The 25,709-nt window shown below is 52.3% G+C and overlaps 1 protein-coding gene across 1 annotated transcript; it reads right to left on the bottom strand.

Annotated features, from left to right (window-relative positions):
• Positions 1-1,117: 1,117 nt before the first annotated feature.
• Positions 1,118-23,852, bottom strand: MATN1 (matrilin 1). The gene is made up of 8 exons (XM_054648406.2): positions 23,765-23,852; positions 18,294-18,640; positions 12,667-12,889; positions 8,454-8,579; positions 7,779-8,192; positions 5,388-5,540; positions 3,062-3,142; positions 1,118-1,330 (listed from the first exon to the last, which is right to left on the bottom strand). Exons 1-8 carry the CDS (start codon positions 23,850-23,852, stop codon positions 1,281-1,283), a joined length of 1,482 nt encoding a protein of 493 aa, XP_054504381.1. The 3' UTR covers positions 1,118-1,280.
• Positions 23,853-25,709: the final 1,857 nt, after the last annotated feature.

Genomic DNA, 25,709 nt, shown 5'->3' with positions numbered 1-25,709 from the left:
TACTAATGAGCCTTTGGGGAGGTGCTGTTGTCAGGCAACCTCCTCAGCACTCACACAAAGGATGACACTGGCTTCCCAAATTTCCAGCAAACTTTTAATATTCCCCCAAAACCGAAACGCATCTGCTCTGGTGACACTTCTGAACAGGCCAAGTCACCCCAAAAAGCTTTTCTCACGTAGTCTCAAGTATAAATATTTTGATACAAAAAATAAAACCCCATAAAGAAACCCATAAACCCCATAAACCTCCCCCAAGGCATCCGTGGGGATCCATGGCCAGGTACAGCTGCAGGGACAGGCAGCCTGAGGTGCTCCCAGCCCACATTGCCAGGGAATCCAGGAGCAGCAGGGTCTGCAGGGTCTGGGCTGAGCCTGGGAGGGTGCAGGGACCAAGACTCCGATTCCAGGGCAGCTCCAGCAGCGTTCCCGGGGTGGGGGATGGCTTGGAGCTCCAGCTGAGGGTGTGGGGACACAGCAGGGCACATCTGGCTGGTGGCAGAGTCACACAGGGTCCCTGAGCTTCATCAGGGTCACCCAGAGCAGGGCACATCTCCTGCCTGGTGGCACTCAGGGCCACAGACCTGGCACAATGTCAGGGTCACCCAGAGCAGGGGAATCTCCTGCCTGGTGGCACTCAGGGCCACAGAGGGTCCCCTGCACGTCACCCAGAGCAGGCTCAGCCCAGGCACTGGGACACTGCCACCATTCCCTGCTGGGAAAGCTTTTCCCATTCCAGTTCCACAGCTCAGGAGGAGCCCAGGCAGGAGCAGCCTGGCCCAGCCTGCCTGCAGAGCACGCTCAGGGTCAGGACTAAACCTCACCTAATTACTGACAACCACCAGGAGCTCAGCCTTGGCCTTTCCACCCGGCAGCTGAGGGTGAGTCTAAGTCACTCTGACTTTTAAATTAAATTATCTCATGCATAGAAACAAAAGCTGCAGCAGAGGATTCACAGAACTCATCATCAAGTACTCAGTAACACACTGTATATATATTAAGCTTTAAATAAAAAATCTTTCAAGGTTTTTTTCTTTGAATATATGCACTCTATAGGATGCAGCAAACTCGAGCCTGGTCTAACTCTCAGTCACATCCTGTGCTCTGCCCTTTATACAAAGTCTGCTCTACTGTAATAATTCTTCCTTTTAAACAAATGCAGGTAGCCTAGACCTTAATAAAAGCTGCCCAGAGCCCTGGGGCTGAGCTGCCCTCCCTGAAAAATGGAGCAGTTCTGGTTCTGTTACTTTGGGAAGGAGGTGAAAAACTGCTGGAGTGGGGTTTTAGATGATCTTGTTCTCCAGGGCTTCAATTCTTTTGGCCACAGCTTCCAGTGAGGAGGAGTTAAGGAGGAAAAGCAGCAATTTTTCTGGGAATGTTGGTAGGGAGACTTTTTATGTGGGCACAGAGTGATGGGCCAAGGTTTGAACTAAAAGAGGAGAGATTTAGATGGGATTTGGGAATTGGGAATTGTTCCCTGGCAGGGTGGGCAGGGGCTGGGCTGGAATTGCCAGAGCAGCTGGGGCTGCCCCTGGAGCCCTGGCAGTGCCCAAGGCCAGGCTGGACATTGGGGCTGGCAGCCCCTGGCACAGTGGGAGGTGGCCCTGGGCTGCAATGAGCTGGCATTGAAGATCCCTTCCCACCCAAACCACTCTGGCATTCCCATTCCTCAATCCAGGATGGAAACCAGCACCAAAAACCATTGCAGCAAATGGAGAAAGGCAAGGAAAGAATGATTTCCTGCATGGTTCCAGGTGCCCCCAGTGCCATTTGCCACAGGGGTTTGTAGCCTGGCAAGGCCTGGTTGGAGAGGTTTGGGCTCTGCCAGGGTGCCCAGAGCAGCTGTGGCTGCCCCTGGAGCCCTGGCAGTGCCCAAGGCCAGGCTGGACATTGGGGCTGGCAGCACCTGGCATAGTGGGAGGTGGCCCTGCCATGGCAGGGGTGGGATGGGAGGAATTTTAAGGCCCCTTCCACCCAAACCACTCAATAATTCCCCAGTCCCAGGCTGGGGTAAGGATGGGATCTGTGCCCGTCCCCTCTGGCGCTCCCAGAGCTCTCAGGCTGGTGGAGCTCCCTGCAGGAAGGAGCTGCCTGTGCTCACACATCCTCCCACTGCCACGGGCTCACTCCCAGAGGAGGAGGGAAAGGAGGGGCTGACAGAGCCCCTGACCCTGAGGAGAGGAGCAGGAGCTTTTCCTGGCGTGCCAGAGGAATTTTCTGCTCTTCTCACTAATTCCTGTTGATGATGTGCCTGGGAGAGCCACCCACCAGGTGGGAGCTGTGACTTCCCCTGACCTCTGCACCACACAGGTCACAGATCTCACCCGGATCTCACTCCTGGGAGGAGGAACAGAGCTGTGCCACAGCAGGGCCCAGAAATGTGGGAAGAAATCAGAATGTTCCTTTTAAAATTAGATCCTCTCCTGATCCTCAGTGGTGAGACATCTCCCCTGCCCTTGTGAGCCACCCTGAGGCTCCATGAATTCTGTTTTTCAAAAGTTTTAATCCTACTCACAAGTTTTTGGTGGATTTTTTTCTCTTTCTGCCACTTAGGGAAAAGCCCAGCGTGGCAGAACTCAGTCCCACCAGGTGGGTTCTGATGGGATCCAACTCACCTGGCTGGAGCTGCTTCCAGGGAACAGTCCCATCAGGATTTATCTCCCAGCACTGAGTTCTGGCCAGCTGGGACAACCTGGGATGGGTGTATGTGTCCCTCTGGATTATGCACACCACCCTCCTACAGTCTGAGGTGCTCTGATGTCCCTCTGTCCCTGCAGACCATGAAGAATTCGGGCAGTGTTGGATGTTGGCTCTGAAGGAACCCCCTGCCTCCCATTCCAGCTGCCTCAGGACCCATCTCCCCACAATCCCAGAGCTTGGAAAAGCTTGGAAAAGCCCTCCAGGGCCATCAAATCCACCTTTCAACCATCCCCTACCTTGTCACCAGCCTGGAGCTCTCAGTGCCACATGTGATCCCCAGGTGCCTCATTCCCACCTTCCTGAACCTTCCCCATGGTCCCTCTGGACCAACCCAGCCAGTCCTGGCCAAGCCTCCAAAGGATATGTTTCTGCTGCAAGGAATTGATGAGCTCTTCTACTTTGGTCTGGAACTTCACGATGGACTTGCACTCACACGGATCTTCCTCTGTGGGTCACAACAGCAAGAGGATGAGTGGCACAAAAAAATGGATTTAATCAAAATCCCTGAGTCCAGTGAAACAGCACAATTCTTGTTTTCTATGTCAGAAATGGGAAGGAAATCAAAATATAATTATTTCTAATTATCTGATTGATCTCTTCTGGCTTTAAGCTCAGATGAACAGAGAATGTCACATTTTTCTGTTATTCCAGCCATGGGAAGTCTTTCCTGGATTTCCATCTCTCTGGAAACCCACTGAGCTCTGCTCCTCATGCTTCAAGTTTGCCCTAAAATTGGAGTCTGCCTAAATAAAACCAACCTCTGTCTCCCCAACAAGATCCAGTGAAAACTGGAGGCACTGCTGCCATCAAGAGTGGTTTGAGCTTTGCTTCAGTAACTCCACTCCTTGAGGGGGTGGAACCATGAGCGTTAATCACTTTGCTAATTTATGTCACTAATTTACATCTGTTCTTCAAGGAAAATTAACTCAGACTGGAACACGAGGAAAAAAATGCCTGGGAAAGAAAGGGAGGGGTTACAAGGCCCCTCTGAGCTGAGCAAAGGAGGAGTAAATAAAAGACAGAATTTTTAAAAGAAATTAATCACTTATACCAAAACTCAACAGGTTTAAACCAGCCAGGTGTAACCTAAAGCTGGAGATTAACAGAAGATTTTAAGGCAGCTGTTGAGAAATACAAGCTGGTACTGGGAATGAAAAAAAATGCAACTATCTCCTTGCCTTCATTTTATTTTTAATACTCAAATGTAAACATATTTACCCAAATTGATATCTTACAAACAAACAGTTTTTCTGAAATTTGCTTTTGTTTTTGAAGGCTGAAGCTTAAGTGTATTTGAATGATTTTAAAGTACAATTTGTTGGGGGTTTCATATAGATCCCATCCTTTGTTCTTGGATTGATCCTAATTTCTTGATGAGACTTGTCAAAGAGTCTCTGCCTTGCAATCCTGGCTCTGCAGACACAGGGATTATCCCCCTCCAACTTCTCCAGGAGGAAAGGAAATCCCATCTTAAGGAACCTGGAGACAAATTCATCATTTCTGAAGAAAAAGAAGGGCAGAAAGGTGCAGGAGAAAGGAAGGAGAAGGGGATTTGGGAGAGGGGGATGTGGCTGAGGTGTGGGGATTTCTTTGCCTCAGGTAACCACCCAAAATACCAATGTCTCCTGATGCTCCCGTGTGTTCTGCCAGCTCCACACACTGGGAACAGGAGATTTTTATCACATCCACTTAAAAGGGAATTTTCATCCTTCTATTCCAGGCTGCAAATGCTGTGACTGAACCCCTCCATCCCAAATCCCCCTCCCACCAGCACAGAACTTCAGCTGCAGCTTCTCCAGGGGCATTTCCACCCCTCCAGTCCAGCCTTGAACACTGACTGAACCCCTCCATCCCAGCTGTGACAGATGAGCAATGCCATGGCTGACTCTCACAATTAAAGGCAAATATCCTGGATCTCTGTCAGGAGCAGTTTTATAGATTTATAGTTGTGTTTTACCCCCCTGTGCTGTTCTCAGGGGTGCCCTGGGTTTGGGACATTTGGGAGGGTCACTCGTTACCATGGCAACAGCTGCCCCCACTCCAGGTGTCAGGCAGGGATCTCCACCCTGGGCAGGGAAGGAGGAGTCCATGGACAGAACTTTGGGGGGCAAAGGGTTAAAAGGTGAAACCTCCATGGTGTGGGTGAGCACATGGTGGGAACATCCTCTGCTCCTGGTGCTGTGATATTTTCTCTATTCAGTCTGCTGTTGATGTTCAGTCTGCTGTCTCTATTCAGTCTTGCTGATGGTCCTGTGTTTCTGATAAGGCTTTAATAAACCTTTTACATGTTTGGAAGTGAGGATCATTTTTCACACCAGTCCTCTCTCACCAGCACAGATCTCCATCTGCAGCTTCTCCAAGGCCATTTCCATCCCTCCACTCCAGCCTTGACTGAACCCTTCCATCCCCAATGCCTCTCACCAGCACAGATCTCCATCTGCAGTTTCTCCAAGGGCATTTTCTTCCCTCTGCTCCATCCCAATCCCCTCTCACCAACACAGACTGATGATCTGCAGCTTCTCCAAGGGCATTTTCACCTCTCCACTCCAGTCTTCAAACACTGGGACCAAACCCCTCCATCCCAGTCCCCTCCCACAGCACAGATCTTCACCTGGTGGTTTCTGGAGGGGCATTTTCCCCCCTCTGCTCCACCCTTCAGATGCTGTGGCCGAACCCCAGTCCCCTCTCACCAACACAGATCTTCATCTGCAGCTTCTTCCCGATCTTGCTGATGGTCCTGAAGTCGGCAGTGTAGAAATAATGCTCAGCCACGGGTTCTGAGGCGATCTCCCTCAGCTCATCCTCCACAGCATTGCCCACTCCCACGGCAAACATCCGAAATCCTGCCAGGAACGGGACCCTGTGAGCACCACGGAGCTGGCACGGGGCCACCCTGCCAGGCTGGGCATCCCCTGAGCCCCCAGGCCCTACACAGCTCCAGATCCTCACTGAGAATCACCCCCTCCACCCCCACCGTCCCAGACTCCTTTCAGCCAGGTTAAACAGGCCGAAAATAATTTCACAGGCAGAGATTTTATTAAAATTTACCAGACCATGGGCACCTGGGCCACAAGAACAAGGTTTTGGAGTTGTTCCTTTCATCCAGGTCAAACAGGGGCCAAAATGTTTTTGCAGGCAGAGTTTAAGTAGAATTTCCCAGCCAATGACAACAAGAGCAAGGTTTGGGAGATGCAAGAAAGGACAGGTGATGGTAACATCATCCCATTGATGTGGAAGTGATAATGTAGCAAAAGGGACCTGTGGGAGTTTCCAGAACAGCTCAGCCACTGTTAATCAACCCCTGTTAACGAGCCCCTGAGTGGCAAAGTCCCCCTGCAGTGGAGCAGAACTGAGCTGAGTCTCTGTCCAAAACTGCAGCCCCCACTGGGAGTTCACAACTTGTCCTGCTCTGTCAGGAGATTGATCTGCTTTAAACCTGTTTCTATTGAACTGAAGTGCAAATTTCCCATTTTGGGAGGTATTAATTAGCCCTGATTTGAAATACTTGTCTCTACTTGTCCATGCCCAGGCACTGGAAATGTTTCCCTGCTCCCTTTTGTGCTTTTCTTTCTCTGGATATATCCAATATGTGTTGTTTTTCCGAGGCTCAGCTCACTGAACAATTTTGCAGTCTCATTTTAAGCACTTGTTTATCCCACAGCAATAACTCATGGACAGATAAGAGATTTCCTTGCAGGGACAAGAGAGACAAGGCACAAAGTTTTATCACCAGGGAGGAATAAATTCTATAAATACACTTTATAAGAACCCTTTGTTTTATAAGAGCTGAACAGCCCCATAAGATGTCAGAGTGCTTTGTAAACATTGGTTTTTCACGAGCTCCCTGACCTTTCTGGTTATGTGCTGGCCCCGAGTCCCATCTAGTGGTGGAGAGTGAAGTTAAAAGGAAGGGAAAGATTCAGCAATTCCTGAGTGAATTCCCAGGGCTGGATCCATTTAACACAGGGGTGTCAGAGCCTGGGAACGTGCTCAGCAGCTCAGCAGAAGGGCAGCTCTCGAGGCATTAATATTTCATGGGGCTGAGGCACAGGAATCCATCAGTGTGTGGCCACTGAGTGTTTTTCCTACAACAGCAGCTGAGGAAAGTTCCTTATTAATGTGCCTGGGGTTCCTCCTTAACCCATGTCTGGGCTTTGTTATTGTTTTGTTGCTTTTTCTCTGCCTTTTCCAGGCCTTGAGGCTGATGCAGCCAAGCCACACTTGGCCCTACAAATCCTGGGGTTGGTTGTGTTTGCCCCCATGTGCCTCTGGTGCTGGGCTGGGCTTCCTGACCAACCCCAGACAAATCCCAGAGTGGAGAAGGGCTGGGTTAGGAGGGGCCTTAAACTCCTCTTGCTCCACCATCTTCCACCATCCCAGGTTGCTCCAAGCCCTGTCCAACCCTAAAGGTGCTGAAACCTCCTAATTCCAAATTCCCCCTGCAGCTTCCTTCCACATTTGTGTGGAGCAGCTAGACCTGGGTGCATCCCATTCCACAGGGTGAAACTCCATCCTTTCCATACCATTCCAGGGGGTGCAACTCCATCCTTTCCATCCCATCCCAAGGGATGGAACTCCATCCTGTCCATCCCATTCCAGGGGGTGCAATTCCATCCTGTCCATCCCATTGCAGGGGATAAAACTCCATCCTGTCCATCCCATTCCAGGGGATAAAACCCCACCCTGTCCATCCCATCCCAGGGAGTAGAATTTCACCCTGTCCATCCCATCCCATCCCATCCCATCCCATCCCATCCCATCCTATCCCATCCCAAGGGATGGAACTCCACCCTGTCCATCCCATCTCAAGGGGATGTCCATCCTGTCCATCCCAAACTCCACCCTGGCCAGCAGAAACTCCTCTAAAGACACAGAGGGGAACTAAAACCAGCTCTTGGCAAATCAAGGTGCCCCTGACGCCCAGACTGAGGTGTTCCAGGCTCTCTGTGAGCAAGGATAGCCAGGGAATATCTCCCCAGAGTTACTCAGTATAACCTGTGTACATCCTAAGAGACAGATCCAGGGAAAAAGTCCTGCCTGGGCCAAGGGAGAAAGAAGCCCAGGGAGCTGAGGAGCCCTACCTGAGTCCTTGGCTTTCTTGGCAGCATCTGAGATATAATCCTGTGAGCGCCCATCAGTGAAGACAATCCCCACCTTGGGGACGCCGGGCCGGGCTCCGTTGATGACAGAGAAGGAGCTGTCAACGAGGTACTTGAGAGCCTGGCCTGTCATGGTCCCCTTCTCCATGTAGGACATTTTCTTCACTGCTGCCTTGATGTCCTTCTTGCTCTTGAACTGCCCCAGGGGGAACTCCTGCCGGACGGAGCTGGAGTACTGCACCAGCCCCACCTGGGCCTGTTTGTCCGACACCTCCAGCGAATCCACGATCTGGTTGATGAATTTCTTCACCAGCTCAAAGTTCTCAGGCCTCACACTCTTGGAGCCATCGATGAGGAACACAAGATCCAGAGCAGACCCCAAGCCACCATTGCAAGCTGAGGGAAAAGACAAGAAGAGGGCAGAAGAAAAGAAGAAAAAAACAGCAGCAAAGACCTCAATAAATCATGTAGGAAAATAGAACCCTAATGCCATTTATTGCTGAGGAAATGGGGTTAATCAATGAAAACCCAACGGGAGAGCACAACAATGGTTTGAAAGTGATTCTGGCTTCTAAGAGAAGGGTTTCCCTTTCTGCCTTCCCTGAGCAGAACATCCCAGTGCTGTCACCACAGTCCCCTCAGGGACCCCTCACGTACCAGTGCAGGTCTTGCCGTCGCTGTTGAGGCTGAAGCCATCCCTGCAGGCACACCTGTAGGCCCCTGGGGTGCTGACACACACCTGCTCACAGTCGTGGTCCCCCGTGGCACACAGGTCAGACACCACTGCAAGGAGAGGAGGGGGTGGCTTCAAGCAGGGGCCTCCCGACCCACACCCAGCTCTGCACAGCCCCACATTGGCCCCATAACTAAATCTGCTTGGCAGTGGGACACAGCTCATTGAGCCTGGACAGTGCCTGAGGCAGAGTCTGAGGCTGGAAATGGGGCTGTGTGTCCTGTCCCCATGTGTCAGAGCTGGGGCAGTTCTCTGCTGTTCTTGGGGCAGTTTCCTTGATCTCTGCCCCAGCCAACCCTCCCTGCAGGAGATCTCTGCTGTCCATGGCCACTGAGTGTCCCTGCAGGGCTGATCCAATTCCAGCATCCCATGGGGAGATGCTGCATTGCCCAGGGCAGGAGCCAAGCATTCCTACCTGGATCCAATGGGAGCCTGGCACAGCCCAGCAGCCTTTGCCCAGGGCATTGCCAGAGGAGCAGCTTCTGCTGCCCTGCATGGCCAGAGGGAGCCCAGGCCCATCTGCAGCAGCCCTGGAGCTGCAGAGGAAAACTCCCCCCTTGTGCAGGATCCCTGCTCCAGCAGAGCCACAGCTGGCACTGCAGGAGGGCTGAGCCCCCATGGGATGGGGCTGTGCCACCCCCTGACCCACAGCGTGCCAGGGCTGCTCTCGCTCTGCCAGGCTTGGTTTGTACTCTTGCATTTGGATTTTTAATTTTCCCTGTCACAGAACTGTTATTCCTGCTCCCATATCTTTGCCTGAGAGCTTTTTAATTTCAAAATTGTAATAATTCAGAGGGAGGGGGTTTGCATTTTCCATTTCAGGGGAGGCTCCTGCCCTCCTCAGCACACACCTGGCTGTTCAAACCAGGACAGGCACAAAAACAAGGAAGAAATATCTATGAGTCTCCCTGCTCCAAGGCACAGCCAGGACTGGAAATCTTCCCTGAGGGCAAACCCAGCTGGGTGTGGGGCAAATCACAGCACACCTCACTCTGCAAAGCTCCTGGGTGAGGTTTGGGTCCCAGCTGCCCTCCAGGCTGGCCAGTGCCCAATTTTTGCAGCTCTGCAGTGCAATCCTGAGCAGGGAGCTCAGCTGCCCTTCCTGGCCAGCATTCATGTGTGAACACACCTGGGATTCACCTCAGAGCTCTCCCTGCATGTGCAGCTCTCAGATCCCTGCTCTCCAAACCCTCCTGCTGCCCCTCCTGGCCTGGCTGTGGCTCCTGGGATGCTGAGCAAGCAGCCCTGAGTGGCAGCACCGGGAGCCAGCGGCGCTGGGGGTGACAGCGCTGTCACACTGAGGATGGCAAACAAACTCCAGAGCAAACGGGGCTGGGGAGGCAAATTCAGCTACAAACACCAGGGAAAATGTGCAGAAATCCAGGCCCTGGGCTGGAGTGAACGGATGGGAGGTGGAGTGAGTCTTTCTGAGTTCAGATTTGTTATTTTGAGCCATTTGTGTTCTGCTCTACTCATATTCTGTACATTTTTTTGGCCTTTCCACTTCCCGTGGCTGTGCCAGCACTGGTAGATTGTTCCAGCCCAGATCATTGGGAATTTCAGTGCCCCTGGAGCTGCCTGTGGTTCAGTGCTCTGGTGAATCTCAGCCCAGGCTGGAGCACCAAGGGTTCCCCGTTTCCCCATGAGTTTGCTGGGCACTGTGGGAAGCACTTTTCCCTGCAGTCAGTCCCACAGATCCTGTGCTGTGCCCCAGCAGAGGGTCTGGGTCCATCCCTGGCATGGTTTAGGGCAGCTGCATATGCGGAGCAGGGCAACAGGGACTTGGACAGAGCTGTCCTCTGCTCCCTGCAGCAGCCCCAAGGGCTTCCCTCACTCCCAGGGCTTCCCATGGGCAGAGCTTTGCCATCTGCACAGGGAGGCACAGAAAGGATTTTTCCCCACAATTTCAAATCATGGGGTGAGGCCTTGGCACCGCTGCTGCCTCCCAGTCCCAGGGCAGCCAATACAAACTCCACAAATATTCATGGCCTGGATTCCACTCCTCAAATTCTGTCTCTCCCTCCCTTTGTCTGAGGTGTTTGTTCCCTCTGCCATGAGCTGCTGCTGCAGTGACACCTGATAATACCTGACTCATTCTGTGCTATCACCTGAGGATAATCCACAGCTCACTCTGTAGCTGAAATTTCCCTCCTTTCCACAGAGGAGCCAAATTTCCATGACAAAAAGCTGCTCCCCTTCATCACTTTCAGCCTGGGAGCTGGACCAGGAGATTTTACACCTGTCAGAAACTGGGAGATCTCCAGGCCCAGCCGAGTGTGTTTGGAGTTCCAGGTGGATCACACCTTTCAGGAAGTGTTGCCACAGGTTTTTCCTTCCAGGGAAAGGCCCCTGGGCCTCTCCTGCTGACAGAAAAGGGGAATTTATGGCCCATTCCTGCTGCCTTGGGGCACATTTGGAAGCAATAAAACATTCCCAATCCTTCAGCAACTCCTGTAGGAGCAAAGCTGCATTTGTAGGATGGTGTTGGTAGGGTGGTGTTTGTAGGGTGGTGTTTGTAGGGTGGTGTTTGTAGGATTGTGTTTGTAGGGTGGTGTTTGGAGGATGCTGTTTTGTAGGATACTGTTTTTGTAGGATGGAGTTTGGAGGATTGGGTTTGGAGGATGGTGGTTTTATAAGATGGTGTTTTTCTAGGATGCTGTTTGTGGCATGGTGTTTGTAGGGTGCTGTTTGTAGGATGCTATTTTTATAGGATGATGGTTTTAGGATGCACTTTTCATAGGATGGTGGTTTTAGGATGCTGTTTTCATAGGATGATGGTTTTAGGATGCTGTTTTCATAGGATGATGGTTTTAGGATGGTGTTTTCATAGGATGGTGGTTTTAGGATGGTGTTTTTAGGATGCTCAGGCTCCTTTGATGTGCTGTGCAGACAGGAATCAGATCCTGCTCCAGCCAGGAGAGATTCCTGCCCCACATGGCTCCCAACCCCAAAAGCAGCATCAGGCAAAGGCAGCTCAGCCTCTGACAGGACCTGGGACCATCCCAGCTGAACTGGGAATTCTGGAGGCAATGCTGACGGGGGGAATGCAAAACAAATTCTTTCCACTGCCCCAAAAGGGGTGGGATTTCAGTGTGCTGAAATTCTCTTTTCCAAGTTGCTTTCCAGTGCCTCCAGGAGTGTGTGGATCGTGTTTACAAACTCTCCAGTGCCAGGGAAATCTGGAGATTTCTTTAACCAAAACCTGAAATCCCCTGGACAAAACCCTGCAGTTCTGGAAAGACAACTTCAAAGAGCCCCTGATTTCCACAGGGCTCTGAACATGCAGGGCTTGGAGCAAGGAAGCAGAGGGGTGAAGGGTGGTCACAGGTACAGCTTCCATGGGAAAGGCTGGAGGAGGACTTTGGAAAAGGGTCTGGAGGGCCAGGAGGCAGGGAATGGCTGCCAGTGCCAGAGGGCAGGGTCAGATGGGATACTGGGAAGGAATCCATCCCTGTGAGGGTGGGCAGGCCCTGGCACAGGGAGAAGGCTCCAGGGAGAGCTCAGAGCCCTTGCAGGGCCTGAAGGGGCTCCAGGAGAGCTGCAGAGGGACTGGGGCCAAGGATGGAGGGCCAGGAGGCAGGGAATGGCTGCCAGTGGCAGAGGGCAGGGCTGGATGGGATCTTGGGAATTGGGAATTGTTCCCTGGCAGGGTGGGCAGGGGCTGGGCTGGAATTGCCAGAGCAGCTGTGGCTGCCCCTGGAGCCCTGGCAGTGCCCAAGGCCAGGCTGGACACTGGGGCTGGCAGCACCTGGCACAGTGGGAGGTGGCCCTGGGCTGCAATGAGCTGGCATTGAAGATCCCTTCCCACCCAAACCACTCTGGCATTCCCATTCCTCAATCCAGGATGGAAACCAGCACCAAAAACCATTGCAGCAAATGGAGAAAGGAAAGGAAAGAATGATTTCCTGGGTGGTTCCAGGTGCCCCCAGTGCCATTTCCCACAGGGGTTTGTAGCCTGGCAAGGCCTGGTTCGAGAGGTTTGGGCTGCCATGGCAGGGATGGGATGAGCTTTCCAATCCCTTCCTACCCAAAGCATTCCAGGATTCTCTGCAGAGCTTTAAGGTCCTTCCCACCCAAACCATTCCCAGCTCCTGGCTGGCAGACCCACAGCCCCAGGCTGGGCACAGCAGCACTCACCACAGAAAGCCTCCTGGAACTTGTGGGTCAGCTTCTCGATGACGCTGTAGCTCTCCACATAGTCCACGTGCTCGTCCAGGGGCTCGCTGGCCATCTGCCTCAGCGTGCCCATGTCCACCCTGCCCACGCCGATGGCGAAGATCTCGATGCCCGCGGCCCTGGCCCGGGCGGACACGTCCTGTACCCCGTCCTGGGGCCGGCCATCCGTCACCACGATGGCCACCTGCAGGGGGAGGGATGGGATGGCCTGCCTGGGCACTGGGATCCTGGTTTGTGTTCCCAGAATGTTGGTGGGACAGGCCGGGGTAGGAGGGGAGGGTTTGCATTTCTAAAATTAAGGGAAAAGGGAATCAATCCCACAAGCTTTTCCCATTCTTTGGAGATCACACCAACCATAGTTTTTTGAGGTGGAATTAGTTTCTTTCTGAGCTTGAAAAGTTAAACTGCCAAGGATTGATGGTTTCACTAAGGGATAAGTGCCAAGGATCGATGGTTTCACCAAGGGACAACTGCCAGGGATCAATGGCTTCACCAAGGGAACAATGCCAGCAATTGATGGTTTCACTAAGGGACAAGTGCCAGGGATCAATGGCTTCACCAAGGGACAATTGCCAAGGATTGGTTTCACTAAGGGATAAGTGCCAAGGATTGATGGTTTCACCAAGGGACAATGCCAAGGATTCGTGGTTTCACCAAGGGACAGCTGCCAGGGATCAATGGTTTCACCAAGGGAACAATGCCAGGGAGTGATGGTTTCACCAAGGGACAATGCCAAGGATCAATGGTTTCACCAAGGGACAATGCCAAGGATCAATGGCTTCACCAAGGGACAGCTGCCAAGGATCAGTGGCTTCACCAAGGGAACAATGCCAGCAATTGATGGTTTCACTAAGGGACAAGTGCCAGGGATCAATGGCTTCACCAAGGGACAATGCCAAGGATTCGTGGTTTCACCAAGGGAACAATGCCAGGGAGTGATGGTTTCACCAAGGGACAACTGGTGCATCCCCCTCTAAGGAGACTGAATTAAAATTTATGTTGTTCATAGCCAAACTTGAGATCAAGCCGAACTAAAGATCTTCAGAGACACTCAGGACAAGCCCAGCTGAGTGTGGGGCTTCACAGCATCTCAGGAATGCCATGGAAACATGGAACCCTTTATAGGATGGAACTGGAACCATCTCCATGGGGAGACAGGGAAGAGGCCTGAGGTCATGCTGTGTGTCAGGGCATGCCAGGATTTGTGATTCTCTGTTCCAACTAAACAGCAGGGATTAAACCCCACCCCTGCTAACCCCAGCATTAAAGTGGCAGCTGGTTTAAGTGGGAACTGGATTTCAGCTTGGATTAAACGATGCCCTGAACCAGCTAAAAGCCTCCCAAAGTCCTGCTCCTGGTTTGTCCCTTTTCCTCTTTATTTTTCTTCTGAAAGAGACTTTGTCACAAGACCTGAATTCTTGCTCTTTGCCAATTCTTCTGCCCCTGCCACTTCTCCTTACAACTGATTTATTGTGACACCACTGCTGACTCCAAAGGAATGGCTTGGGCTGGAATGCAGAATGGGAAAAGAGCTTCCCCTCTGTAAAAAACAGGAGAAACAAGAAAAATGTGGAGCTTTGCAATCTAATTTCAGCTGTTTATCCGCACTTCCTAAGGGCTGCACAATTAAAAATTCCCAGGAGCATCATAATTCTGCAACTGGTGCTTCCACGGGGGAAAAAATAAACAAATTCAAACCTTGCTCTTCTAGCGTGGCAAAAAACAAAACAAAACAAAACAAAACAAAAAACCAAAAAAAAAAACCCCAAAAAGGCAAAGCAGCCCCTGTGGCAGGTGTGGGGGAATGGATGTGCCCAAGGAGCTCCGGGAGTGGATCCATGCGTGCAGTGGAGCCTTTTGCCAGGAGAGAGAGCCCTCGGCTCAGCCTCAGCTCCAGCCGGGCTGCTCCGCCTGAGCAGCGCCAGCAGCACCGCCCGGGGCTGCAGGGAGAGGAGGAGGGAGCCCAGAGCACGGCTGGCAGGAGCAGGGAGCCATCACATCAGGGATCGCAGGAAATATCACATCAGGGATCAGAGGGGTTATCAAATCAGGGATCACAGGACAGATCACATCAGGGAATGAGGAGATATCAAATCAGGGATCACAGGAGATATCACATCAGGGATCACAGGAGCCATCACATCAGGGATCACAGGACAGATCACATCAGGGATCACAGGAGATATCACATCAGGGATCAGAGGGGTTATCAAATCAGGGATCACAGGAGATACCACATCAGGGATCACAGGAGCCATCACATCAGGGAGCACAGGAGGTATCAAATCCGGGATCACAGGACAGATCACATCAGGGATCACAGGGGCCATCAAATCAGGGAATGAGGAGATATCAAATCAGGGATCACAGGAGATATCAGGGATCAGAGGGGTTATCAAATCAGGGAATGAGAGGAGATATCAAATCAGGAATCAGAGGAGATACCAAATCAGGGATCAGAGGCTTTATCAAATCAGGAATCAGAGGCATTATCAAACCAGGGAATAAGGAGTTATCAAATCAGGGATCAGAGGCTTTATCAAATCAGGGAGCAGAGGCGTTATCAAATCAGGGAATAAGGAGTTATCAAATCAGGGATCAGAGGCATTATCAAACCAGGGAATAAGGAGTTATCAAATCAGTAATCAGAGGCATTATCAAATCAGGGATCAGAGGCATTATCAAACCAGGGAATAAGGAGTTATCAAATCAGGGATCAGAGGTGTTATCAAATCAGGGAACAAGGCACTATCAAATCAGGGAGCAGAGGCATTATCAAATCAGGGAATAAGGAGTTATCAAATCAGGGAGCAGAGGTGTTATCAAATCAGGGACCAAACCCTGCCGCAGGTCCTGTCAGCAGCCATGTGTCCTCCTGCAATTCTCTTCCTAAATCAAGAAATTCTCCAGGTTTTATCAGCTCCTCTCCATCTGCAGCCAAGCCCAAGGCCAGCTAAACCCAAGCCCAGATAAGGCCGAGCCCAGATAAACCCCAGATAGGGTGGGGCTGCAGTGTCCACCACTGGATGTTACTAAGATCCTCATAATGCCTCTGTGTGGAAATCTGCCATAAAGGACTCAAAATTCACATTGCTTTCTGCTCTGCTGTTGGAGAAAACAAAACTTCTAGATACAGAGTTGGGATTGGGAATTAATCAGAGAACCCATAGAGAAAATGACTGTAACAGTGAGAGGAAGGCAGGGCACCTGTCTGTTACAGCCTGACAGAAGAGTGTAAAAATATCTCTTAATATCACATTTGGTTAACCCAATCATCAGGAATTCCTGTTTTTTTCCTAGGATTCCTACCATAGATATTTTCCCTGCATCCAGCCTGAGTCAATGTGAAAAAATGTCCCTTTTTTACTCTTATTATTTTCAAACCTACCTCCAAATTATTTGCAGTCTGAGGATCTCTATAATTCCCTGCCATTGAAAAAGCTGAGTCCTGGTTTGGGAAAGGCTTGGAGGGAAGGAGCAGCCTCTGGATCCTGGGGAGGCTGGCACTGCTCAGCCATGTGAGGGGAATTATGAAAAGGTGAAGCTTCTCCTGCCTCCAACAGCTGGATTTTTCCCTGATCCTCAGTTTTACCCTGGGAAAATTCAGAAATTTTGCTTTTCAAGGTCAAACCTTTTGCTCATTTAACCAGCAGCTTTCCCTGTGAATTCCTGACATTCTGGATCCCTCATCCTCCTGTCAGACAGAAATCCCAGGTGGTCTGATACAATTTATTCCTGGTTATCTCAGACACCCGAGCATTCCTGAGCATTCCCGAGCATTCCCAGCTATCCCCAGCCCGGGCTGGCATTTCCCAGCTAATGAGGGAGTGATGGCTCATTATGCCCTGGGAACGTGATGTTCCAGCAGCACTCCAAGGAGAATCAGGCAGGAAGCTGCATAAAGCCCTGGACTTGCTCAGCAATTTGCCAATTTATTTGTTGTTCTTCCCTAAAAAATAAGGTGGAAGTAATTGGGCTCCCCGCGGGTTTTGAGGAAGGTGGGAGCAGGTTTTTCTCGGAGCTCCTCCAGAAACAAATTGTGCTTTTCCCTGCCCCGGGGTGACATTTGCTGCACAAAGCAAGAGCAAAGCACCGTGTGATGTTTTGGGATGTTGACAACCAGATTTGCACGAGGATTTGTTGGATTTCTGCTGTGGGAAGGAGCAAAGACCGTGTCCGATGTTTCTAGAAACTTCACCTCCCTAAATCCCTGTATGATCTGTTTATCCTCCCAGGCAGGAGATGGGGTCACCCTGAGCAGAAGGGAAAAGCTGGCTGGACTTCAAGGTAGAGGGGAAAAGTGAAAAAATAACCAGAACCAAGAACACAAAGGGTTGTGGAGTTTTCCACCTTGCGGACATTGAAAATCCACCCGGGCATGGTCCTGGGCAGCCCCACTGGAGCTCAGGGTCAGCTCCAGAGACCCCTCCCCACCTCCTTCTGTGATTCTGCCTCTTGGATCAGCTCCAGAGTGGAAGGAAGGAGGGAAAAGCAAGAAGTTATTTCCTTTTTCCCCTTTTTTTTAATGCCTCAGATAAATCATTCCAAAGCTCACTGCTCCCAGCTCTTCCAGCTGTCGAGGAAATCCAGGAGAGTTTGTTCCCCACAACCAGAGGTGACAGGGAACAGCAGGGCCTGGGGGAGCTGTCTGGCAGCAGGGAAAGAGGGCACGAGGAGAGGGATGTTGGATGGTGTGGAAGAGATTCCAGAGATGAGGACCCAGCACTTTCATGCACAGCTCAGTGGAAATGTCTCTCCAATCTGCAGGAGTGGCCAATGCTGTGTGCAATTGTCAGACTGCATTTAGAACAAAAACTGAGACTAAGACTGACTATGTTATAATGAGTTTTGTATTTTCTTTCACTAAGCCCCAAAGATGAGCTTCAAGAAGAATTAAGATGTTTGAACCTCCCACAGATTTTTCAAGAACTGAGAGATTTGAAGCTCCCAGAAGTTTTCAGGAATTTAGAAGTTTGAACTTCCCAGAGGATTCCAAGCAGAATTGAGAGGTTTGAACCTCTTGAAGGTTTCCAAGAATTGAGAGGTTTGAACTTCCCAGAGGCTTCCAAGAATTGAGGGGTTTCAACCTCCCAGAGGTTTGCAAGAAGAATTGAGAGGTTTGAACCTCCCAGATATTTCCAAGAAGAGTTGAGATGCTTGAACCACCCAGAGGTCTTCAAGAATTGAGAGGTTTGAACCCCTCAGAGGTTTCCAAGAATTGAGGGATTTGCACCTTCCAGAGGTTTCCAAGAAGAATTGAGAGATATGAATGTTCTGGAGATTTTTAAACCTCCCGTTTGCACCTCCCAGAGGTTTCCAAGAAGAATTGAGAGGTATGAACTTCCTGGAGGTTTTCAAACCTCCTGTTTGCACCTCCCAGAGGTTTCCAAGAAGAATTGAGAGGTTTTCAAACCTTCCTGGAGGTTTTCAAACCTCCTGTTTGCACCTCCCAGAGGTTTCCCACCTGCAACAATCAACCCTCAGGTGTTACACACAACCAAAGCCCAGAAAAAAACACCTTCCTGCTTTTCCCAACCACTCCACGACAAGTCCCAAGCAAGGAGCTGGAGGAACCAGCCCCTTTTTACCTTTTTGAAGTTGGGCGCGCTGCCCCTGGCGCCCTCAGCGGCGCTGAAGGCGCGGCTGATGGCGAACTGGATGGCCAGGCCGGTCATGGTGCCCGTGGAGAGGGGCTGGATCCTGCGCACGGCCTGCAGCAGGGCTGCCTTGCTCTGGGGGCCCTGCAGGGACAGCTCGCTGCGCACGGCGCTGGCGTAGTTGATGATGCCCACGCGGGTGGCGTTGGGGCCCACGTCCAGCGCCTCGATGACGCGCGACACGAACACCTTGATCTTCTCGAACTCGTGCGGCCGCACGCTGCGCGAGCTGTCGATGATGAACACCAGGTCCGTGGGCTTGGTCCTGCACAGGGTGCCTGGGAATGCCAGGGACAGAGGGGAAGTCAAAGGGAAAGTGTCAAAGGAAAATTGTCCCAAGAGGGAGAGATCAGTGCTGGTAAAGCAGCACCAGGCGGAGAGGAGCCGCAGGTTTTGGTCCTTTCTCTGTTTTACAGCTTTAACAGAATATTTTAAATGTTCTTAATGCTTTTGTAGGGAAGCACCTTTAGGAAAGCAGAGTTCCTGGGGACTGACACTGACTTGTGGTGGGTAGGGTCTCCCTTGTCACCTCAGGACAAATGTGTGTCCCTTGTAGCTGAGGAAATATCATCCCCCAAGGACAGCACAAAGAGAAGGAGGGATAAATGTGTGGAATGCCAGCACAGAGAGAGGGAGGGAGGGAAAAACAGAGGGAGGGAGGGAGGGAGGGAACAAGCTGCGGAATGATGGGAGGGAGGGAGGGAGGGAGGGAGGGAGGGAAGGAAGGAAGTGGTGGAAGGAAGTGGCGGAAGGAAGTGGCGGAAGGAAGTGGCGGAAGGAAGGAAGGAAGGAAGGAAGTGGCGGAAGGAAGGAAGTGGCGGAAGGAAGGAAGGAAGTGGCGGAAGGAAGGAAGGAAGTGGCGGAAGGAAGGAAGGAAGTGGCGGAAGGAAGTGGCGGAAGGAAGTGGCGGAAGGAAGTGGCGGAAGGAAGGAAGGAAGGAAGGAAGGAAGGAAGGAAGGAAGGAAGGAAGGAAGGAAGGAAGGAAGGAAGGAAGGAAGGAAGGAAGGAAGGAAGGAAGGAAGGAAGGAAGGAAGGAAGGAAGGAAGGAAGGAAGTGGCGGAAGGAAGGAAGTGGCGGAAGGAAGGAAGTGGCGGAAGGAAGGAAGGAAGGAAGGAAGGAAGGAAGGAAGGAAGGAAGGAAGGAAGGAAGGAAGGAAGGAAGGAAGGAAGGAAGGAAGGAAGGAAGGAAGGAAGGAAGGAAGGAAGGAAGGAAGGAAGGAAGGAAGGAAGGAAGGAAGGAAGGAAGGAAGGAAGGAAGGAAGGAAGGAAGGAAGGAAGGAAGGAAGGAAGGAAGGAAGGAAGGAAGTGGCGGAAGGAAGGAAGTGGCGGAAGGAAGGAAGTGGCGGAAGGAAGGAAGTGGCGGAAGGAAGTGGCGGAAGGAAGTGGCGGAAGGAAGTGGCGGAAGGAAGTGGCGGAAGGAAGGAAGGAAGGAAGGAAGTGGCGGAAGGAAGGAAGGAAGGAAGTGGCGGAAGGAAGGAAGGAAGGAAGTGGCGGAAGGAAGGAAGGAAGTGGCGGAAGGAAGGAAGGAAGGAAGGAAGGAAGGAAGGAAGTGGCGGAAGGAAGTGGCGGAAGGAAGGAAGGAAGGAAGTGGCGGAAGGAAGGAAGGAAGGAAGGAAGGAAGGAAGGAAGGAAGGAAGGAAGGAAGGAAGGAAGGAAGGAAGGAAGGAAGGAAGGAAGGAAGGAAGGAAGGAAGGAAGGAAGGAAGGAAGGAAGGAAGGAAGGAAGGAAGGAAGGAAGGAAGGAAGGAAGGAAGGAAGGAAGGAAGGAAGGAAGGAAGGAAGGAAGGAAGGAAGGAAGGAAGGAAGGAAGGAAGGAAGGAAGGAAGGAAGGAAGGAAGGAAGGAAGGAAGGAAGGATAAAGCTGTGGACTGAAACTTGAGCTGAATTTCTGCATCCAAAAAAGTCTGGAAAGGGATTACTGCACCTCAGACCTGGAGAACCAATCCCTATCAGTATCAGTCAAAGGGAATGGGACCAGAACCAGGCACAAGACTCAGCAATCCCAAACCTGGGATTGGGAACAACATTCCCAGGTTAAGGGATAACATTCCCAGCCCAGCGGGAGTCAGAGCCCTGTTCCACAGTGATGGCACCAATAATAGACCCCAGTAACAGGACAGAGCTGGTTCACATCTGTCAGGGTGAAACAACAGAGAAATCTGGAACCCAGAATTGATAATTAATAATAGATAATTAATCTCTACAGCCCCGTGAATACCCACAGTGAAAAGGAGAGGCTATCAGGAGGCATCAGCAATGCAACAAACTGAATAAATTGTTTTTATTATTATTTTTATTTATTATTATTTTAATTATAACAATATTTATTATTTTTATTATTTTAATTTCTCGCTTTCATGCCATTTTCCATCTTCATTTTCAGCTGTGACAAGACATAAAAAAAAGCCTGGTGTTTTTTTATGATTTCCTAAATGAATGACCCCATTTCCCCCAGCAGATCTATGGCATCCTGTTCTTTTTAATTTTTTTCTTCTCATTTAGCCTGTCTCTGTCAAGTGCTCTGTTAATATTTGATTTCTGCAGGGCCCAGGGAGTTCCTGTCATAAAGGAGATTTCTGTGGACAGATTTCTAAATGGGAGCTTTTGGGCCAAAAAATCTGCTCCAAATGATGGCATAAATATTACAGCTGGTCCTCAGTGTGAGATCTAATGGGGCTTTCAGTCTTTGAGGCAGATAAAAATAAATGCTCAGTGATGGATCTGTAAATGAAATAATCAGGTTTGTTTCCTGAGGGGCATCGAGGCTGAATCTGCTCCAGAAAGGTCTGGGAAGGTGGGAGCAAAGCAGGCAGTGGTCACTTTGTCAGGAGCTCTAATTCCCACTACAATCCAATCTAACATTTCCCCATATGGAAGAATTTCATTTTCCCCCATAATTCATTGCAGAGGAAGGAAAACTCCCAGGGAGATCCATCTGCAGCACTGGAAATCCCTGTTCCAGGGGTGCCCAGTTTACAGGTGAGAAATGAAGGTCCAGGGAAAGGCTCAGTTAATTTCTCCAGAAATAAAACACAACTCCCCCTTTGTGCTGATGAATCATCCCTGGTTTAGTGACAAACCAAGCAGGAAAGGTTATTTTATTTCCCTAAGAACAGCTGGAGCCAATAGAAATTTTGAAGTCTATCTATTTTATTTATTTCTGCTCTGTGATTTGGCCCTAAATAACATTTTCAAGCTCTTTTTATGAGAGTGGAGTTTATTTCAGAGAAGAGAAGAGTAAAGGAGGGATATCAGGTGGGAGATTTTTGGGATTTCAGCCTCAGTCAGGGTCTGCAGGACAGGCCCATTCTCTCCAGGGAATCACTTGCTCTGATTGACACCTTGACCCAGCATAGTTTAGTTCAAACTGGAATTAAACCAGAAATAAAAGCTTACCCTATATTTACAAATATCCACACTAGGGATCATTCAGGAATAGCTGAATTAATGCCCTGACTTAGCAGAAAATTCCTCTCAGGGCATCTTTTCCATATCCATTAAAGCACTGGGAGAAGAGCACAGTAACCCAGGAGTAAAAGGGTTTATTTTAGAGAGCTGACTGCTCACAGCAGGGCTGAGCTCAGTCACTGCTCTGTTTCTCTTTGCACAGCAAATAGAACCCTCCTTTCCCAATTCCTGTGGAGAAAGAGCTCAGTTTATCTGGAATCCCCCTCCCTCAGCCCCAGGTGCCTCTGCAGTCACTGTCACACCTGCACAGCTCAGGCTGCCCATGGCTGTGGCTGAGCCGTCATCATCACACTGTCCAAACATTTTGAATTCCCACAAGTCTGTCCTTGCAGCTGAGTTTGCATCTCCTGCAGTGATTTCTGGAGAAATCCAGGAATCCCTGGGCTGCCTGGAGCCCGGGGAAGAGCAGAGATTCTCCTGAAGACCAGACCCTCCCTGCTCTGGGCATCCATCCGTCCATCCTTGCCCTGGGTGTCCATCCCTTCCCTGGGTGTCCATCCCTTCCCTGGGTGTCCATCCCTGCCCTGGGTGTCCATCCCTGCCCTGGGTGTCCATCCCTGCCTCAGGTGTCCATCCCTGCCCTGAGCGTCCATCCCTTCCCTGGGTGTCCATCCCTGTCCCAGGTGTCCATCCCTTCCCTGGGTGTCCATCCTTGCTCAGGGTGTCCATCCCTTCCCTGGGTGTCCATCCCTTCCCTGGGTGTCCAAACTTGCTCAGGGTGTCCATCCCTGCCCTGGGTGTCCATCCCTGCCCTGAGTGTCCATCCCTGTCCCAGGTGTCCATCCCTGCCCTGAGTGTCCATCCCTGCCCTGGGTGTCCATCCTTACCCTGGGTGTCCATCCCTGCCCTGGGTGTCCATCCCTGCCTCAGGTGTCCATCCCTGCCCTGGGTGTCCATCCCTTCCCTGGGTGTCCAAACTTGCTCAGGGTGTCCATCCCTGCCCTGGGTGTCCATCCCTGCCCTGGGTGTCCATCCCTGTCCCAGGTGTCCAGTCCTCCCCTGGGTGTCCATCCCTGTCCTGGGTGTCCATCCCTGCCCTGGGTGTCCATCCCTTCCCTGAGTGTCCATCCCTTCCCTGAGTGTCCATCCCTGCCCTGGGTGTCCATCTTTGCTCAGGGTGTCCATCCCTGTCCTGGGTGTCCATCCCTGTCCTGGGTGTCCATCCCTGTCCCAGGTGTCCAGCCCTTCCCTGCATGTCCATCCCTGCCCCAGGTGTCCATCCCTGCCCTGGGTGTCCATCCCTGTCCCAGGTGTCCATCCCTGCCCTGGGTGTCCATCCCTGCCTCAGGTGTCCATCCCTGCCCCAGGTGTCCATCCCTGTCCTGGGTGTCCATCCCTGTCCCAGGTGTCCAGTCCTCCCCTGGGTGTCCATCCCTGCCCTGGGTGTCCATCCCTGCCTCAGGTGCCCATCCCTGTCCCAGGTGTCCAGTCCTCCCCTGGGTGTCCAGCCCTTGCTGGCACTCATTCCAGGCTGGGGTTTGGAGCCCATGCAAGCTGCAGAGCAGGCAGCTCCCCTGCTCCTGGCTGCCCATCTGGGAAGCCAAACAGAGCAGGACTCGCTCAGGATCGGATGAAGGAAATCCAGGGAAAGTCCCGTTCCCAGCAGCCCGACCCAGACCTCGTGCTCGGGAGGTGACCCCGGTGCCCGGCCAGCTCCTGCTCCACCTGTGGAGCTGGAGAGGGGAGGGACGGCAGCGCCCTTGTCCCACCTGGGCCTCCTCCAGCGCCAAGGGGTGACCCGGGGCCACCCGTGCTGTCCCCACGGGAGCCATCCCAGCCCCAGGTCCCGCTGCCTTGGGGACACACCGGACACAGCTCCTGCCCTTCCCTGGCTCTTGCTGGGCATTCCCTCCCCTTCCCCGTCCCCAGCGTTAGGCCGGAGGCACAGAGGGACCCCCAGCGCCCCCAGCCCCCCCAGCCCCCGGTCCCCACTCACCGCGGGGCTGCGGCGGGGCCCCGCAGGCGGCCGGGCTGTGCAGGAGCAGCAGCAGCGAGAGCAGCAGGGCACAGCAAATCCTGGCCATGGCTGAGCCGGGCTGCGAGTGCGGGGCAGAGCGCTGGCCCCGAGTATTAACCTGCCCTTCTGCGGAGGCTCCGAGCCAGCCCCTGACACGGCGGGGCCGGGGGGGCAGCGAGGGGAGAGGGGCAGGGAGAAGGAGCAGGAGGAGATGCTGCTGCAGGGTGGGGAGGGGGCGATGCCCAGCCCTGCCCTGCCCCCGGGGCCCCAGCCCCCCACAATGGCCCCATTGCTGCCGAGGGCACGGGGAGCTCTGGGGAGCGGGGGAAGGTGGGGAATGCGGGGCTGGAACAGTGGCAGCACTGAGAGCAGCCCTGGGAGGGGCTGTCCGCCGGCAGGGCAGGGGAACAGGGCCGAGGGGACAGCGAGGGGACAGCGGCGGCGTCACACGTCCCCTGTCAGCCCCCGCTGTGCCAAATCCGGGACAGCATCCTGCGGGACCAGGGGCTCTGCTCAGAGCAGCAGCAGAGAGAGGCGCAGAAGGGCTCGGGGTGCCAGGCTCGTGTCCTTCCCCTGGCAGAGCCCAGCGAGGGGACAGTGCCAGTGTCACACGGGTCCCCTCTCAGTCCCACCTGTGCCAAGGGCAGGGCTGGAGATCCCTTTGGGATCCCTGCCTTGGGGGAAGGCTCAGAGCAGCAGTGGAGATAGGCACAGCAAAGCAGAGGGCTCAGGGTGCCAGGCTCGTGTCCTCCCTCCTGCAAGCCCAGCAAGGGGACAGCGGCAGTGTCACACGGTCCCCTCTCAGTCCCCTTGTGCCAAGCCCAGGACAGCATCCTGTGGGACCAAGGGCTTTGCTGCCCTCAGAGCAGCAGAGGAGAGGCTCAGGAAGGCAGAGGAGGGTTTGGGAGCACGGTGACAATCCGCCATGCAGAAGAATTTTCCTGCAGGGAACAGGCGCTGCTCTGTGTGGCTGAGCCCCTGTGAGCAGAGCGGGCTCCACAGCCCACAGCAGACAAACAGGAGAGGCTGGGGACGGACAGACAGACAGCTGCGGGCTTTGACTGAGCTGGCAGTGCAGCGTTCAGCTCCGCACACACGAGGGAGATGCAGCTCCTGACAGAAAGCCACCAGTCCCGATCAGCCTCCAAGGCTGAGGGTGCTGCAAATGAGGCGAAATTTCCTTTGTGGAGGAGCAGCAGGGAGATTTGGGAGCGGGGGAAGAGAAATCTAATGATGGATTTGTCACAAAGCAGTGCATCTTTTCCTGGTTTTTTAACGACTGTTTTACACTGCTGTCACTTGATTAAAGCCCTGCTCCTCGCATGGATTGGGTTCTGCTCACCTTTTCCAGCAGCACATCCTTGGATCCCTCATCCATTTAATCTGCATTGTGTGAGTGCAGGGCCATGCAAAGTACCTTTAACTCAAAGCACACTTTCTCTTCCCTTATCCAGAGTCTTTCTTCCAAAAGCTCTTCAGCAGCCTGGGAGCTCCCTGGGAGAAAGGCTCTTTGATGAGGGGAAAGAAGGACCTGTCCTCACTGAAGCTCCCAGGCCCCTCTTAATTCTTTAACATTAAACATTTTAATTAAAATATCAAAATCTGGCAATGTTCTCATGCAAAATCAGCATGGAATTGTCCCACTGTCTCCCACAGCATCAGTCCCAGGCTTTCAGCCAGCTCTGGAGCTGACAGATTTTCAGCCAGGAGGAGGAAATGCTGCAGGTGAGGATGGAGCAGCTGTACCATGAGGAGGGGGTGGAAGGATTGGGATTGCTCAGCCTGGAGAGGAGAAGGTTTGTGGTGACCTCATTGGGACCTTCTGGTGCCTGAAGGAGCTGCAGGAAAGATGGAGAAAGACTTTGGACAAGGGATGGAGGGACAGGACACGGGGAATGGCCTCAAACTGAAAAAGAGTAGGATT

This window comes from Agelaius phoeniceus, chromosome 22 (assembly GCF_051311805.1).
Source record: "Agelaius phoeniceus isolate bAgePho1 chromosome 22, bAgePho1.hap1, whole genome shotgun sequence".
Classification (NCBI taxonomy): Eukaryota; Metazoa; Chordata; class Aves; order Passeriformes; family Icteridae; genus Agelaius; species Agelaius phoeniceus.
Note: the sequence above shows the minus strand (reverse complement) of the source record. Positions and strands in the feature narration are given on the sequence as shown.